The sequence below is a fragment of the Pipistrellus hanaki genome, assembly GCF_964339955.1.
Source record: "Pipistrellus hanaki genome assembly, chromosome: 8".
NCBI lineage: Eukaryota > Metazoa > Chordata > Mammalia > Chiroptera > Vespertilionidae > Pipistrellus > Pipistrellus hanaki.
This window is the reverse complement of record NC_140510.1, coordinates 35749163-35768358: the sequence shown is the minus strand read 5'-3', so window position 1 is coordinate 35768358 and position 19196 is coordinate 35749163. Positions and strand designations below refer to the sequence as shown.

The 19196-nt window shown below is 36.3% G+C and overlaps 1 protein-coding gene across 8 annotated transcripts in view; it reads right to left on the bottom strand.

Moving 5' to 3' along the window:
* Window positions 1-19196, bottom strand: part of PKP4 (plakophilin 4) — a 222868-nt gene that overhangs the window by 75718 nt on the left and 127954 nt on the right. For all 8 annotated transcript variants that reach the window (XM_084891453.1, XM_084891452.1, XM_084891454.1 and 5 more), the window contains one exon: window positions 1874-1908. In XM_084891453.1, the coding sequence (XP_084747579.1) occupies window positions 1874-1908 (35 nt within the window). The remainder of the gene's footprint in view (window positions 1-1873; window positions 1909-19196) is intronic.

Genomic DNA, 19196 nt, shown 5'->3' with positions numbered 1-19196 from the left:
TGTGCAGGAGGCAGCTGATCGATGTTTCTCTCTCATCGATGTTACTAACTCTCTATACCTCTCCTTTCCTCTCTGTAAACAATCAATAAAATATATTTTAAAAAATATAACTTAAGGTAAATCAAATATGCAGATAGATGTTTACCACAATGTTATGAGAATGAAAAATGAGAAACCTGAAGATAGTGTATATATACTTAATAGTTTTTCTTTAAAGTATCCTCCCAGCCGCAAATTGTAAGTGTACACAGTATATATGTTCACTGAAGAGGTCAAGGATACTTGATTTAAACATGGACACTCGGTGCAATACAGCTATTAAAGGCTCTCAAGAAACAGTTCTGGAATAAATTAATGATGCAATATTAAAGATGAACTAACAGAAGAAATTTGTATTAAATGGTAAAGCTTTGCCAAAGCCAATTAACAAATGCAGTATGGTGTGCCTAGCATTTTTCTTTAAACTAATTTTTTCAAGTCACGTTTTAACAGTTCATAGATCTGCTATTTCTACTGAAGAATGTTGGACTTTCTGCTCAAAAGAATTCCAGTGGCTCCCCCGAAACCTGCAAGAGGAGAGTTCAACATCCCTGATATTTGCAGATATCTAATTTGACCCATTGTGGCTGTCTATTCTTTGCACATCGTACCATCTCCCAAACCAGTTTTAAAGGTTCCCATGTGACACTTCTACTCTGTCTTCTGCTGCCTAACGACAACGCTCTCTCTACGTCAGGCCCTGGGTTCCAGGCCCATCTTGTCTGCAAAGCTCTCTCAGAAGCAGGTTGTACATTTATAACTATGTTTCCCACATGATACTTATTTGGCAATTAACCACACATCATTTCATGGCCTGCCCTGTGTTAAACTGCTCTTTGTAAGTCTCAGCAGGTAACTTTTCACATGACTCTGCCTACTCGAGGGCTTGAGTAAACACGACAGTTACTGGGAATAGCTACTTGATAAACAGCAGAGTGCCCTGCATGCACTATAAGTAACACAAGACTGCACTATAAGTAACACAAGACCAGGGTCAGGCAAATGCAGATACCAGGCATTTGGTGATCTGAGTCTTATGCAATTCAAGCCTTGTTTAAAAACTGCCAAAGTATTTAGATATCAAAGCTGATTCTAGAATTTATACATAGTTGGCAACATCCTTTACATTATAAACTCCTGGCAGGTGAGGAGGACATATGTGTGTTGTGCCCATCTCTGTCTGACCAGCAATGTGTACAGTACTGGGTCCATGATGTGGCTGCTCAATAAACATTCAATGAATGAAGGCTAAGACATCAAATATTTCTGGAAGTGGTAGATGCTCTCTCTTCCTTTAGGTGAGGTGAATTTAGGGTAAAACTGAAAAATAAAAAAAGCTTCCAGACTATATAAGACGCTACTAGATATTCTACATAAAGAAAATGACCATTTCAAGTAACTCTTCTGAGTATGAGAAACACTGTGAAAGAAAAAATCCCTGACTTATACAAATAGTTAACCAACTTTCCCAGATTATACAATAACCTTTGTGAGGGATTCTCCTGTGTTTCCTTATGATATAAAGTTTTCGATTATTGGGTTGATATTAACAGTGTTGATGTCCAATGCCATAACCTTACTTTCTTTACCTTTGACATATTCAAATCTATTCAATTATTTATTAAAAAATTAAGCATATTAAAAATTACTCTTTCAAAGAAAAATAGCTCTATATTGTTACAATTAAAGGATTTGCTTGCTTGGCTTTTTTAATAAGAGGTGGTAAATCAGAAAGCATGCTATGAAACTACTTATGAATGTGTGTGTGTGTGTGTGTGTGTGTGTATCCACGCAAAACATAATAAATATTTTTTTATATGATGAAAACTCATACCTGTTGATCTCCAAGGAAACGACTTTTCAGTTGAGCTGGAGAAAAAGAAGGGGAAAAGAAACATTTACTTCCTTTGCCATGAAGTTTAACTGTGGACCCATTCTGCATATACACATTTAAGTTTCACATTTAATTACACAAAGCATAAAAATCTGAAACAAAATTTAAAATTACTCTGCCAACTAAGGTAAATATTTAACCTTTTCCATTAATTTGAGAAAAAATTGTATGTCTACTTGGAAAGTAAGGCAAATAAAGCGACATAAGATTCTCCTTGGATAAGACAAACTAGCAAAAGCACATATGGTATTCATGGTATTTACTATGCTGCTTTTTGTGATTATATGCAAATTATACATATATTAAGAAGAACAAAAAAAATTTGTTTTCCAAAGAAGCCCTAGATACAACAGACGCAAAAGTTAATGGGGTCAGTTTGAATTGAATGTTCACCTATGAAATTTAAATCATAAAACTTTATATAAAAAAATATAAGGTTTTGCAAGCCAGGAGAAAATTTTAACTATATATTTTTCTTGGTTTATACCCATTTAAAAACATATCTGTGCCTCTCTGCTCCCCCCACCCGTAGCATCAATACAGGAAAGCATGGTAAGAAGGGGACAGTGTGGTAGGAACAAGAGGCTGGATTATTAAGCATTTACTAAACGCTTGATTACTAGTACTTCACATATATTGTCTACTTTATACTACTCAGAACAAACTTATGGATAGGTAGATTATCTGTGTTTTACAGATAAAGTAACTGGACAAAGACTTATGTTATATAAAAGCTGGGATTCAAACCCAGGATGGTCTGATCCCTAAGTCAGGGCTTCTCATCACTGTGCTGTATGATAAAACAGCTTGTGACCCCATTTTTGCATTAGCACATACATACATACATGCATACATACATACAATATGCCTAGAAAGAAGTCTAGAAAAGTACAAACCAAAGTAGTGAGCAGTTACCTCTGTGGAGCACAATTATAAGAATTTTTCTTTTAAACATTTGCACTTTTTTTTAGAAATCAGAATAAAATACATATTGAAATATTTTTGTGGCATTGTTTAAATTTAAGGAAAAGGTGTGTGACTTTGGGCTTAAGGAAACACTATAAAATAAAGGACTTGAAACAGAGGAAGAGAACAATTCTTTCAATGCAATAGTTCTAAGATTTTAATTTATTTTAACCTTGGCTACCCTTCACTAAGTGCTTACTAGAACTCTTGCAGGTTAAAAACCGAAGGTTGAGTAAGAACTCCCTGAACTTCAATTCTGTGAGTAATTTGCCTTTTCTACACCAGAGGCACAGCAGGCCACATTCCAGGACCTTGAAATTAGCTGCAAGCAGGGAGTATGCTCCCAAAGAATGGAGTCAATCAGTTAATGCTAATCTTAGCACTTCAGTGATGTCCCTTATCTGATGCACTCCTGAATTCCAAAGGACTGATGAGATGGAAAAAGGTGAAAATTTGGTCAAATACCAGTAAGAGCACATTTGTCCTGCTCCTGAGGTACTTTATCTTTGATTCTAACAGTGGCTCCCTACACCTAATTTCAACTTCTCTGGAATCTTTGTCTTTTAGTTCTATTATTTAAATTCGTTTTCTAAGCACTGAGGTTGGTATTTATTCAACTGTGTTCTCATCAAGATGTTCACATTTCTTGCCAATACTAAAATATAAGAAGAATCAAACTGCCACCCAGAAATGATTGATATGTTAAGTTTCTTGGAAATATCATAGAAGTCTACTTACTATCTTCTGAGTTTAAAACTTACATAAACTTTAATGAAACACTTTTGCAGGACTGTTTATTCTCGAAATTATAGATCATAGGATATCATTCATGGTAATTGATCCAACTGGGCAAGGGCTGTTGCTCATGTCCTCGTGTTGAGTATCTATCTAGTATCCTGCAGGTGCTTGATATATATTGTTCTTGTAACACAAATTGTAAAAAAGTAATACCGAGTACTTCATTGTTCTGAAAGATCAGGTATAAAAAAATCAGTTATTACTTTGCTTAAGCAAGTCACCTTGTTCTCCTCTACTGAAGGCAGGACATTCCAGGAGCCTCATTGTGTTACAAGCAGGCAAACAGCAGGGCCTCTTTCGTCACCAGTACAATGAGGCATTCCTCACTGAAGGGCCTCTTTCGTCACCAGTACAATGAGGCATTCCTCAGTGAAGGCAACAGAAAGCCTCAGTTCATATTATCTTCTCCTACTCTAAGTTAGATAACAATCATTAGAAAACTAAGCTAATATTATAATTAAAAATAAGCAAAAAGTGCCATGGTATATTCTGATGACTACACGAGGTCAATAAAAGTAAGTTTAGTTGTTCGTATGGAAAATAAAACAATATGGGCACCGTGCCCACAATGACTCCATCCATTCCCTTCATTTCTCATCTTGTATTAATAAACACAAGAATAAACTCTGTTTTATGTAATCACAACTGTAAACCTTCTTTTGCTGACCCCTTATATTCAGCCCAATTGTCTTCACATTAACCCTACAGTTCTGTTAAAACTGGTCATCGCCCTAGCCAGTTTGGCTCAGTGGATAGAGCATTGGCCTAAGTGGATAGAGCAGTGGGCCAAAGGGTCCCGGGTTTGAGTTTGATTCCGGTCAAGGGCACATACCTCAGTTGCAGACTCTTCCTGGCCCTGGCTGTGGTCAGGGCTCATGCAGGAGGCAACCAACTGATGTATCTCTCTCACATCAATATTTCTCTCTGTCTTTCCCTCTCCCACTCTCTAAAAATCAATGGAAAAATATCCTCAAGTGAGGATTTAAAAAAAGTAAAAATAAAACTAGTCATTATATTTATTATTCAGAACAAACTATTTCCTTTTGAATCACTCACTTCAAATGATTCTCAATTGTTCACTATTCTGGAATTCAGAGATCAGACGAAAAATACGTGCAATTTTGAAATGTTAACTCATGGAATGTAACTTGCTTTTAAAAAGTTTTGAATTTTTTTAAAAATTGAATTTATTGGGGTGATTTTGGTTCATGAAACCATGCAAGTTTGAAGTGAACAACTCATCAAAACATCATCTGCACACTGTACTGTGTGCCTACCACCCCAAGCAAAGTCACTTTCCATCCTCATTCTCCCCTTTGCCCACCTCCACCTACTCCCACACTCACCTTTCCTTCTAGCTATCACCACACTGTTTCTGTGATATCTATCTATCTATCTATCTATCTATCTATCTATCTATCTATCTAGAGTACATAGATAGGTAGACAGATAGATAGATAATATTTTGTTTGGTTTCTGATTAATCCCTCTGAAACATTAAATCACTGGGGGCAACTCCCTGTTAAAAAGTCTTCTTCCCTATCACCCTCTATCCATTTATTCCTAGAAATACTCCTCATCTTTTATTCAATGTCTACAATGTGTCTACGGACACTGTGCCCACAACAACTCCATCCCATTCCCTTCATTTCTCATCTGAAGATGCCAAGTAGCTTGTGTTCAGGAGCTTCCAGTGCAATGTGAAACACATTTTCAAATACAAAAACTGAATCATACATAATAACTTAGTTTCAGTGGGAAGATGTATTCACATTTTCCAATAACTTAATTATCAGCAACCTCCTAGAATGAAATCCATTCATAAATGAAGTTGGGTATTGTCTAGTCAGTGAACAGCAATTAAAAGCAAGCTAATTAGCAAATTAATAAATCAAGGCTACTCATTTTAATATAAACAATGTTTTTAGGAAGATGCATGTATTCACAGCATTACATGAAAATATGTAGTAAACCAAGGGAATTAAAATATCTGATGAACACTATTAACTGGTGTATATAATAGAATTAGAGGTATGGAAGGGGAGTGGACTGACGATTCTCCGGGAAAAAGGGAGTGGGGGTGCGGGAAGAGACTGAACAAAAACTGTGCACCTATGGATGAGGACAATGGGGGATGGGGAAAGGACAGAGGGTGGGGTGGGAACCTGGTGGAGGGGAGCAATTGAGAGGGAGGGGGGAAGAGGAACACATTTGTAATAATCTAAACAATATTTATTTTTTAAAAAAGAAAATATGTAGTAAAGCCTTTTCAAAATTTAGTTATTGACTACCACAGTCAATCACAATAGCAACAAAAATAAAAGCTCTTCCTCCAAATTCACAATCATCCCAGGACCAAGGCTCCTCTCTCTGTTCTCTTTATCATGGAATCAGACCCTGGACAATTCTCTATTAGATGAAGACTGGTTTCACCCATCTTCACCCTAAGAAAGGACCACTTGATCTCAGCAATCAGGAAAAGTGAAACCATGACCTGACAACATGCTCATAATTGAAGTTTATTATTTCTATGTGTTACGGTTTAAAATTGTCCTGAAAATTGTACACAATATGTCCACAATTTGAAGTAAGCAAAACATTTTAAATAGGAGAGGGCAAAGATATTCCCCCCCCATATTTATTAACTAGAGGCCCAATGCATGAAATTTGTGCACTGGTAGGGTCCCCAGCAGCTGCCAGCTGCTGGCCAGGTACTCCCTCTCTTCCCCAGGCCACATGCCACAGCCAGCAGGGGCCTCCCTCCCTTCCCCCAGCCAGCCTCATCCCCTGGTCGAACTCTCAGAACTCCTGGTGGAGGGGACAATTTGTATACTACGCTTTTATTATATAGGATGGAGAAAGGAAAGGGCACCTAAATTAAAAATAATGTCTTTCAATAAGATGTAGCTGCTCCTGACCCACCAGCAGCAGAACAAGAGCCTAAGGTTCCTTTTAACCGTGGTGATGAATGTGTGACAATCCAGCTGTACCCTAAATCAAATCACTTGTGTGGCCAACAGAAGGAGCAAACAAAACAGCTATAGGGAGATAAGCCTGATACATACTGCATGGAACACAGGAAAGATCAAAGGCTAACAGTTTGAACCATATATTCCCTCTCAATGACACTTCCCCTAAAAAAAATTGGCTATGGTCACAAAATGTGCTTTTACACTTTTAGTCTTAAACAAAAATCACACGCAATAAGGACAGCAAAGTGTGGTTTAGCAAGTAGACCTGGTTCCCAGGGGCTGCTGGCAAGTGTAGAGTATACAATGTATAACCAGCCATTGTGGGGGGCACTGTGATCTCATTACTGGCTCTACTTTGTTCTCACCCTGCTTTCTTCATTTCACTTTCCCCTTATGCTACTCTACCATATTTTCGGACCCTTAGAACGTCGTCCCAATACACCACGGCTGCAGGTTCAATCCCTGGTCAGGGTTCATGCAAGAATCACCAATGAATGCATAAATAAGTGGAATACCAAATTGATCTGTCTTTCTCTCAAAATTAATTGATTAAAAAATTAAAGAAGAAAAAACCCCAGCTATTCAAAATAAATTCCCAGAAAAGGAAAGATATAAATAAATAATATCATGAGCAGTCTCCTAACGAGATAATTATGTATTTGAGCACAGCAAAAAATATTAAAGGAAATGGAAATTCTACATAATAGCCCTTTCAACAATTCAAGTAACTTTCATAGGGATTGGAGGTGAACACATTTTAGATGATGTTAAGTATTCTTTGACAAAAGCATTTTGTGTTAGTGCTTTGAATCCATGAATAAAAGATCCAGAAGACCATATGGGAAGGAGAAGATAAAAAAGGAGATAGTACTAGACAAAAATGAGACAAATAGTTCCCTGTGGGGTCTCCATAAATTATACAGGAAGCATGACTTCTGTTTAAGCCCATCCCACAACAGGCTTTCCAACTAGTCAAAGTAAATTTAGAATAGAAGTGTTTTCTAACATTTCAGTTGACATTTGAAAGAGTGAAAATAACTGAGATGAAAATAGTAAAATGGCTAAACACAACAGCAGACTCCCTTTCCTAAGTATTCTGCATAACTCAGGATGTTATTTATGCAAAGGTCAGCCTTAGAATATAGACTACTGCAATTATATGCTTCCATGGTCTACAAAATGTTATTGTTTCCCTCATTTCTATTCTTCCAAAACCCTCAAAAAGTGAAGCAAACAGAAAAACAACTGTTTTTAATTTTTTAAATAAAGAAGACACACGAACATGCCCCCCCCCTTCTAAAAGAAATGTATAAAACAATTCAAATCTTCACTTTTAAATAAAGCTAGCACTAAGGAGGTGGGCAGGGGTCTTGTTCTTCTATTTGCTTTACGTGAAATGGAGCACAGGACTAAGCTGTTGAGATACCCTGGGGCTGGAATCCAAACCCTTAAAATATCATCATTAATGAATAGCTTTCATTTTATACATTATTTAGAATTTAAACTGCTTTGAAAAGTCTAGGTAAATATTTACTTAAAATAAATAAATTTTAAGATATCATATGCTTTAATTTTTTATTAAACTAGTACTCCCTTGATTTATCCTGTTCAGATAGTCAAAAGCAAATGCTTTATTGACATTCAATTATTTGATATTCATGTAAAGGCACTATCAAATTTAGTGTGCTTAAAAATGAAATTACCTAGCCCAGCCAGATGGCTCAGTTGTTTGTAGCTTCTTCCCTTAGACAAAAAGGTTGTGTGTTGGATTCCCAGTCAGGGCACAAACTCAAGTTTCAGGTTTGATCCCTGGTTGGGGTGTGTACCGGAAGCAACTCATTGGTGTGTTTTTCGCCCCCCTCTCTCCGTCCTACTCTCTAAAATTATTAAGCATATCCTGAGGTGAGGATTTAAAAAAATAAAAAATAAATAAAAATGGTATTACCCAGAATAAGAACTTATTTTTATAAACAATAGAGTTTCTTTAATTTGAGAAAAATTTTATTCTCATTTTGAGTGTAAAAACCAAGAACATAATGTATTTCTTAAATTTCTGCTTTGATTTTTAAGGAAATTATCTTTCTCAAGGTGTAACAGCATTTTCAGCTCTTGACTCATGGACAAGCATTATAACATAGCCGTTTTAGTGAGGAAGGAGGAATGAATTCACATGAGGAACAAAGTACAGACCCAGGGTCATCAATAACTGTCCTGGCGAAACCGGTTTGGCTCAGTGGAGAGAGCGTTGGTCTGCAGACTGAAAGGTCCCAGGTTCAATTCAGGTCAAGGGCATGTACATTGGTTGCGGGGAGATCCCCAGTAGGGGGTGAGCAAGAGGCAGCTGGTCGATGTTTCTCTCTCTTCATCATTTCTAGCTCTCTATCTCTCTCCCTTCCTCTCTATAAAAAAATCAACAAAATATATTTAAAAAAATAATAATAACTGTCCTGAAAAAAAGAATGGATACATAAGGATACAGTCAACATTTGGCATAGCATAATGCTACGTTTCTCTAAATTAAGGGGAATGAAAAGAAAAAAGACTGAAAGAATAAATGAGAAAAGATAATAACAATAATGGAGGAATAGGGTAAAGTCTCTCAAAATTACATTTTTGAGGCATAACAAGATCTGTAAACACTATTCAGTGGTTGAAAAGGCACCCTCCATGACAACTAGACAAGGGAAGTGTTTGGAAAGTTGCTTTAAATTCCCAGATTTAAGGTGCAGTATTCTTTGGAGAGACATGAAAAGAGGAACAATGGTTTGTAATGAGAAAAGTGGTTGATCAACTTTATCTCTCTTCCCCCTGTTGCTCCCTCTCCCAGTCATTGCCACCATGATCTAACATTATTGATGGAAAAGGCATTTACTGGGGTGTATAGACCATACTGTGTAGCTTCACAATGTATTCAATTTAAATAATTTTTATCTAAATTATTGAAAAGAGCACCCATCACTCAGATTAAGAAATATAACAATCTTCATTATATAAAAGTGAAATAAATTTTAACTGTAGTTTCAGTCAGAAAACTAATAATCAAATCATTTAGCACTTAAAACTATTTTTATTATACAGCACTTAGGTGTTCAGAAACACACACATATAGAAAAAAAAAAACACAACAATATAAGGAATCCCCATGTATTCAGTACCCAGCTTTAACAAAAAAAGTGAAAACATGGTCAAATATATTTCACTACATCCTCACCCACTATGTAATCTGCATTAGAAGATTATTTTGAAATAAACTGCAGACATCTCATCACTTCATAACATCTTATCAATAAATAACATAATAATAGTAATAGTAAAATTGTTTTTTTTAAAAATCTATTTTATTGATTTTTTTTTTTTTTTTACAGAGAGGAAGGGAGAGGGATAGAGAGTTAGAAACATTGATGAAAAAGAAACATCAATCAGCTGCTTCCTGCACACTCCCTACCGGGGATGTGCCGGCAACCAAGGTACATGCCCTTGACTGGAATCCTTGAGTCCGCAGGCCAACACTCTATCCACTGAGCCAAACTGGTTAGGCAACAGAAAAAATTCTTAATATCAACAAATATCTAGTTAGTATTAAAATTCCTGGTTTCAACTTTTAAAAATAGTTGGTTTGTTTGAGTCAAAATCAAACAAAGCTCCACACATTGTATTTGTTGCTATGTCTCTAAAAATCTGTTTTAATGTACAGTTTCATAAATGTCAGCTCACAGGAATACAGAGACAGAAGAACATGTTACATATCACTGTTCTGATACATTAGTTAGATCCAGTCCATCAGGAATTCTATAGGGCAAGTGAAATAATTCCAAACAAACAAAAAAAAGTGAGAAAAAAGGAGGATGGTTGGGCAATTTTGGGGGAAAGAATGTGTCATAGGTGATGTAATGTACTTCCCAGCATATCATATCAGGAAGCCCTGACTTCTGGTTGTCTCCTGTTTGGTGACACTAACACAGGGAGACCAGTGGGTTCAAGTGCTATGAGTAAAGTTTCCCATCATCTTTTCAGCTAATAATATTAGAAATGGCAATCACTGATCTAGATACATTATTTTGTTAGTAGCTGCAAAATTCACTCAAGAGTTTAACTTCTGGACTTACTCTTAATATTTACTCTAGTCAATAATATAATTTCTACCTTTGTGTTTATGTTCATATGGAATATAATACTGCTGCACTTAACGATTTACAAATAATTTTTTCCTGAAAGTCTTTTCCTGATTCAGAAAATAGATTTTGTACTGCCTAAGCACTGGTGCTTCTATCATTGTTAAGATTACTTGAACTTTCTCTGGGGCTCAAATAGCACCATTAATGACAATGGAACTAAAGAGGGACTATGGTAGATTAACTTTTAATTGGCATGTTCTGAAGCAGAGACTACACATCATAGGCTCCTAGAATAATTGGCTGTTTTTTGTCCCTTTCCAATTAAACAAAAAAGACTAAGAGAAATTCATACACACATATTCTCGAGACATTCCTCCTTGGATTATAAGCAGTTTATTAATGCAAAACAAATGTTGTATCTAAACTACCTGACTGTGGTTAAAATGTACAGTTGATTAATATAAGATTTTTTTTCTTTATGCTATGAAAATCTATAGCCTACAGACTTTTTCCCCTGCCGATTTTAGAGTGCTTTCCCCCATATTTAATCATGGAATAACACAATAGCAGAGTAGAAAAATCTATGCAAGAAACAGATTAGATTGATTTGTTATTAAATAGATTGTGAAGCCTTAGGGAGGATAGCTATAATAGCAATTCAGTCACTACAGAGCCTGGCAAATTTGTCGGTTGTTTTTTATCCCCCTTGGCAGATATGCCATGTTCATTTTTATAGCAAGCTGATTAACTGCTGAAAATGTACTCATAGATGGCTCTCACTTTTAGGCAGACAATCACATTTCAAATTTCCCTTTCCATACATCACTGGCTTAGAGCTGTACAAGTAGTAGTTCTGTGAAAGGTTAAGGAGAATGTGAACTTAACATCAACCTTCCTTTATTTCACCGTGGAGATTACAGTGATTAGATGAAACCTTCCCCATTAAAATAATGAGCTGCAGAATATGTTTTTCAAGACTGTTTTCCAAAATCTCTGAGTTAGTATCTACTTGACTTCTTATGACATGTTTGTGCAGATTGAGAACAGAAATAGTAGCCACTACAGACTCTCCACAAAGGAGAGACAGAATAATGGTAGTGGAGATGGGGCTGGGGCCAAGGGGTTTTACAATGGTCTTTGGTTAGCATGGTTTTATACAGACTGTGTCTATTTGGGGTGGTAGAGTGAAGTTAAGTGAGGTAAATTTTCTTAAAATATTTACTGGCATTCCAGGGAAAATCAATAGAAGAGGACTATTTTTAGGGGAAAATATCATCCTCATGTTAAATTCATTTATGCAATAATCAAAACCAAAGCAAACTAAAACACACACACAAAAAACCCCACCAAAATGGAAATCCTGCTAAACAGAAAATAATGGGTACAAAACATCTAGCACAAGTATCTGCTATACAATAAGCGCTCAATGGCAATTGTTCTCTCTCCCTCTAATATAATTATAAAAAAGTATTTCTTTTTTAAAAAAATATATTTTTTATTGATTTTTCACAGAGAGGAAGAGAGAGGGACAGAGAGTCAAACATCGATGAGAGAGAATCATTGATCAGCTGCCTCTTGCACAGCCCCCACTGGGGACGTGCCCCTCAACCAAGGTACATGCCCTTGCCCGGAATCGAACCCAGGACCTTTCAGTCCGCAGGCCGACGCTCTATCCACTGAGCCAAACAGGTCCCGGCTATAAAAAAGTATTTCACCTAAGGATATGAGAAACAAAGACAACAAGGCCTCCTGGGACAGTCAGGGCAGGTAATGTAATCTGATCAACCAGCACTCTTCACAAAATTAATAATAATAAAATGCTGACATATATATTTATACATATTTATAAATATATATACATATTTATAAATATATATAAATATATAAATATATATGTCAGCATTTTATTATTTTTAATTTTGTGAAGAGTGCTGCTACTAAGGTGTTTGTCATTTTGCTAGTTATGCATAATGAGCTCTCCTGCAAAACTGGAAATTTCTAGGCTTTTGTACCTTTGTATCTCTATAATAAAGCAAAAGCATTAGTATTTATTGAGTAAATTTAGAAGATATAAACATTTGCAGAGAAAAGAAAAAACAGAGTCACTCAAGGAAATGTGAAAATATTGTAGGAAGTAATGCTAGTGTAATAGTATCATATGTTTGATATCATACTATGTTAGTACATTTTTGGTAATATTATAATTAAAATCTTTATTCTTGAAATTTTAATGTTTATTGCATGTAATATTATTATGTCTAAGATCATTTTTCTTGAGATATTGTTTATTGCAAGTAACATTATAAAATGGTTTTTCTTGAAATAAAGAAAACACTGAAAAAAAGAAAACACCCTACGTTATGATTTTTATAGAAGCTTTATTCATAATTGCTAAAAGACCAAAGCAATCAAGATGTCCTTTAGTAGACGAAGGGTAAATGAACTGTGGTGCACCTAGACAATGGAATATTATTCAGTGCTAAAAAGAAATGAGCTTCAAGTCATGAAAAGACACGGAGGAACTTTAAATGTATATTACAATTTGAAATAAACTGGCTGATAAAGCCACCTATTGTAAGATTCTAACTATATGATATTCTTATAAAGACTACTATAGAGACAGTAAAATGATTAGTGTTGCTAGGAGTTATAGGGGAAAGAGGAATAAATAGATGGAGTAAAGGTGATTTTTAGGGCAAAATTAAACTCTTCTCTATGATACTATAATGGTAAATATATGCCATTATTATATTTGTCTGAATCCACAGAATGTACACCAAAAATGAACCTAATGTAAACTATGAACTTTGGGTGATAATGATGTGTAGGTTCATAATTTGTAACAAACATACCACTCTGGAGGGGGGAAAATGTGTGTGTGTGTGGTGGGGGAGGCATGGGTAGGAACAATGAATATTTGAAAACAATGTGTACTTCCTGCTTGGTTTTGCGTGAGCCTAAAAGTGCTCTAAAAATAAAGTCTATGTTTTAAAAAAGTCAATAAGAATTATCAATAATTTTCAATTCTGTGATGTGAGTACATAAATTTTTGTTATATCATAGTAGCTATACTTCTCAGTATTTTTTAACATTTCTTGATACAGATAAAACCCAAAATGATAGTAATAAGTATATGAATAAAGTAATTATTAATCCCTATATAGTAGTAAAGGAGAACTTTTTTAGGAAACAACTTGAAATGTACTATATGATCTATTTAAATTATGTTATAATTTATAAATATGTAAAAATGATTAGAAAAAACCTAATGACTAAGGTTGGGAGCTATTCTTATATTGATTCATTAATTCTTCACTATTACTTATTTTAAGAATAGCAATTCAAAATTGTGAACTGTGAAAAATTATAGAAAAAATGAAAGTTATTTTAATTAACATAGCTCTTTAAAGATAATTAAACAATGGCAATGGCACATATATTTTAGATGCCTCTAAATTTTAACAAGTATTTTTCTCTTCATTAATCAGAAAAATTAATACAGCTGGGCTGCCTCCATATTTAAGGAAATGTATTTCTAAAAATCTTAAAATAATCTGGAACTTTGATGCAAACTACATAAACTTGATCCCTTCTTTGGTTTCTTCTAACCATATCATCCACTTAACATTTTAAAATGCTCAGTCTAAGAAATAGGCAATTCATTACAAAATCTTTTTATTATGTTAAAACATTTTGTTATATAATGTTATAGGTCCACAAAAGGTTTTATTACCTATGAAAACTACTTGGGGCTTAAAATCTAAATCCTACATGGCTACATTCTTGGTTAAAATAGGGTAGCTTAATGGAATCTGGTTTAGATACCTAGGGCTCACCTGCCTAAAAAAGACTTCATTTATATGTTTAATTTAAATGTGCAGAGATAGTTGCCACTTGGCTATGTATGTCCCTGATGAAATTGCCTTGTGACCGTAATGACAATGACAAATATTATAATAATTCAAATTCCTTCTGGAAGAACTGTGCTTGAACAAACTATTGCAGATAAGTGACTTCTGTAGAGCTGCAAGTCAACCACGGACTCATTTGTATCTCTCAGATGTAGTATTCTTTACTCTGTTTACAACAGGAGTTGCATCATAAAAATTCTCTGCTTGCATGAAGCATACAGCACAGGCCATACCTTGTATACTGAGGCGACATTCACCTTCAGCATTTCCCTGGCCAAGTGTTCCACCCGCAGCATGTAGCTTGCCACCAGAAGGCTGGGTGATCTCTAACCACTGCCAAATGAAGCTGGTTGGGCACCAAGCTAATTGTCCTTTTGGGAATTTCGCAGGCAGAGGGGAGCCATTAAATGTTAGGCCTGGTATCAAAGAGGGACTTCAGAAACAAGATAAAATATAAGCCAAAGTGTATACTTCAAACCCATGTTTTTAAAAAAATTGAAGAAAATGATGTGTAGCAAACTTTTAAAAGTTGCTACTTTTTGCCGAGACCAGTTTGGCTCAATGGACAGAGCATCGGCTTGGGGACTGAAGGGTCCCGGGTTCGATTCTGGTCAAGGGCATGTACCTTGGTTGCGGGCATATCCCCAGTAGGGGGTGTGCAAGAGGCAGCTGATCGATGATTCTCTCTCATCGATGTTTCTAACTCTTTGTCTCTCTCCCTTCCTCTCTGTACAAAATCAATAAAATATATATATTTTTAAAAAGTGGCTGCTTCTCTTTGGAAGTTAATAGATATATTCTATATGCTCATTGTGGTAATGGTTATATAACTACATGCCAAAACTCATATCAAAATCATTACACTATATGCTACAAAGAGTGATTTTTGCTCTAAGTTACACTGCAATAAACCTGACTTAAAAATAAAGAGGCACATCCCCTGTGGGGGTTATGTAGGAGGCAGCTGATCGATGATGTTTCTAGCTCTCTATCCCTCTCCCTTACTCTCTGTAAATAAATAAATAAATAGATAAAAATCAATTTAAAAAAACTATTTAAAAAATAAATAAAGCGATTATCTCTGAATGATAGCATTATGGATTTTCCTCTATACTTTCTTGAATTTAACGAATAGTCTAAAATCAGCATTATTTAACTCCAGTCAGTAAAAACACGCCCCCCTCTGTCCCCACACACAAAGAAACAGACTAAGACTCCTGCTTTGGCCACCCTTAGCCTCTTTCATGCCCTTGGAGTGTGGATGGGCAGAGGAAAGCTCAGGGTAAGGTGGTGGGCTTCTCACTGTGGGCTATTAAGTCCACTTACTGTCACATCATCCAGTGAAATCTAAACTAGACTAATGTGAAAACAATATGGCATTGATGATATTGCAAATGGGAAAAGTGCAACAAAATTTAGATGTGAAGGTTGTTGCTTAGCCCATGGGAGGCAAGAGGCTTAAAGGTGTATTTCCTTCCAAGGAAATTGTGCTGAGATTCTCCTGAGGGTAGCTTTATATACCCTAGTGCCGTGGTCAGCAAACTGTGGCTTGCAAGCCACATGTGGCTCTTTGGCCCCTTGAGTGTAGCTCTTCCACAAAGTATCACAGCCTGGGCAACTCTATTTTGAAGAAGTGGCGTTAGAAGAAGTTTAAGTTAAAAAAAATTGGCTCTCAAAAGAAATTTCAATTGTTGTACTGTTGATATTTGGCTCTGCTGACTAATGAGTTTGCTGACCACTGCCCTAGTAGAATATAAAGCATACACACCTTGCTAAAGGATGCACACTGTATACCTGTCCAGTAGCCTGCAACACAGGACATCTCACATCTTGGCATCCATTGCCGCCCATGACTCTAAAAGGCTTGGAGGACCTGAAATTGATCCATCCATCTATATACACTAAATGCCATCCTTGAGCCAAAACTGAAGTGTTAGAATTGATCTCCTGGAGAATTACTTTCAGCTAAGTGGCCATTCCAGCCATTTATATTCTACTAGAAGCCTGGTGCACAAAATTCATGCAAAGGGGGATTGGGGGGGGGGAGGGGGGGGGGGGAGAAGGTCCCTTTTCAGCCCTGCCTGCACCCTCTCCAATCCGGGACCCTTTGGGAGATGTCTGACTGCCGGCTTAGGCCTAATCGTGGGGATTGGGCCTAAACTGGCAATTGGACATTCCTGTCACAATCTGGAGCCATTGGCTTCAAATTGCTCACTTGCCTGCCTGCCTGATCACCCCTAACTGCCCCCAGCCCCCACCCCTGCTGCCAGCAGGCCTGGTTGCCTCTTAACCCCCCCCCCCCCCCCCCAGCCTGGTCACTCCTCACTGCCCCTTCTTGCTGGTCTGGTCGCCCCACACAGCCTGCTGCTTAGTTGTTTGGTCTTCCCTCAATAACCCCCTGGCTGGTCTGGTCACTCCATGCAGCCTGTTCAGTCATCCAGTTGTTTTGGTTGTGATGGTCCCTTAGGCTTTTATATATATAGATTCAACAATGGAAGAAGATGCCAAGAGTGTGATTTTGTAATCAAGAGAGGTAAACTTCTATGTGTGCTGTTGACCTAACTACATAGTGGTCTCTCAAATGTGGTTCACAAGAGAATACACTCAAGTCTAAGACCCAGGAACAGTAGATCCAGCTGAGCAACTTAGGTTTTTTATCTTCTAGACACTTTGAATCATGTAATTCATTAGTGTTTCTCTCTTTAGCATGGCTACCAGTACACTTAGACCCAAAGTGATTCCCTTTGTATATACTTTTAGCAAATGCATGGAATGTTAACAACATACATTTTGTATACGATTTTAATCTTGGCTTCATCTTATTTTTTTAATCTATATCTCCCCTTTGCTCTAAATTTCCTCACACCAGTTTTGGTCTTCATATTTTTTAAAGCTGTTTCAAATACTTTGGAATCAGGTGAAATACAGCACAAATACTAAAAGGTTGTAACTTTTCAATGAACTAATTCTATAGCCTATCTTCAATAAGGTGAAATACCAAATACATAACTATAGCATACTCAAAACAAATGCAGAATACTACCTTCTCTATTAACTGATCCCATAGCCTACTTTAAGTGGGGTGAAATATTAAATACATAAATAATTATATGGTACTCAGTATAAGTGTAGAAAGGCTATAACTTCCTATTAACTATTTTTATAGCCTACCCTCAATACATTTAATCTGTTAAATACAACATAACTAATAAATGCACAGGTAACTACAGTATACTTGGTATGTCTGTAGCTTCTCTATTAACTAATCCCATAGCTCACCCTCAGGGTTTTCAGAGTTAGCATGATAATTTTGGGTCTAATAGATACATCTTTGGATACAGGCTCCATCTATTGCACATTAAGGATCATTACATATTAATATTGTTTGTGGTGTTAATGTTTTGCAGTAAATAAAACAAATGCAAAAAATCATATCAGAAATGGGCTTTTTATTACCTTATTTAAAAATTACTACTCCCAAAGAGTCATTAATAGAAAACCAAGCTATCTCTTAAATCATTAAGATTTTTTTCAAGTACATTTGCAAGTGGTAAATGTGTGGTTCATTTTTTTGGACATTTCCTAAATAATAACATGCAGAGTCCCAGTTTCTCCATCTAGAAAATGGGAACATCTCATGACATTGGGTTAAAAATTCCATCTTTGGTACCACAAATGTGAAGAAACACAATTGTTCTCTTAGGAGCCACCGGTTACATAGAGGGCTCCACAGTATGTTCTTTAGCACAATGACAGGGTCATCTCATGTCACTGCTCCTTTTTATTCTCTAGGTGTGCCCAATAATGGCAAGCTTTGGACAACTCTGGATAATTGCAAAAGCAAATGAAAATATAATTTTATTTCTCTTTGAGTTTTTAATGTCATCTTTGGACTAGAAAAAATAAGGAAGTCTTACCGACCACCTTACCAACTCTGACATAGGATCTAAATCAAACAAAATGAAAGATCAAATGCCCCTTTTGCTGACTAAACTCACTTCATTTAAGAAGAACTAGGAAACTTCATGACTATAAGCACCAACCCCACTTTTAATTTCCTTTGAGTAAATCAGAAATGGCTAAAAGGAAAGGGGACTTTGGTCTGAGAGCTAATTTATGTGTCTTTAGATTCTGGTTCCCAGATGGACAATTGGTGAGGCCTGGAAAACTGACAATTAATGAGGACTGGAATAGACAGGGAGATCGCTTAAGTGACAATATAAACCTATTTGCTCCTTTCACTAACACTGCTTTTGATTAGTTCCTTGACAGTGCATAAAACTGGTGGTCACAGAGCAGAGTAACTGTGCCAGTAGTCTTCTAAAGATTCACTGAAAAGCACATGGAAAGGTGTGAAGAGGGCAAATAGGAAACCAGGCAGATAAACTTAAGCTCAAAACACACTGAGACTTCATTAAGGCTCACTGTTGATTCTATGAGGCTGGGTGTCCGCCTGCTGAGCACCAGGCACTGTGCTGTAGGGTTGGCCTTGCCATCACAG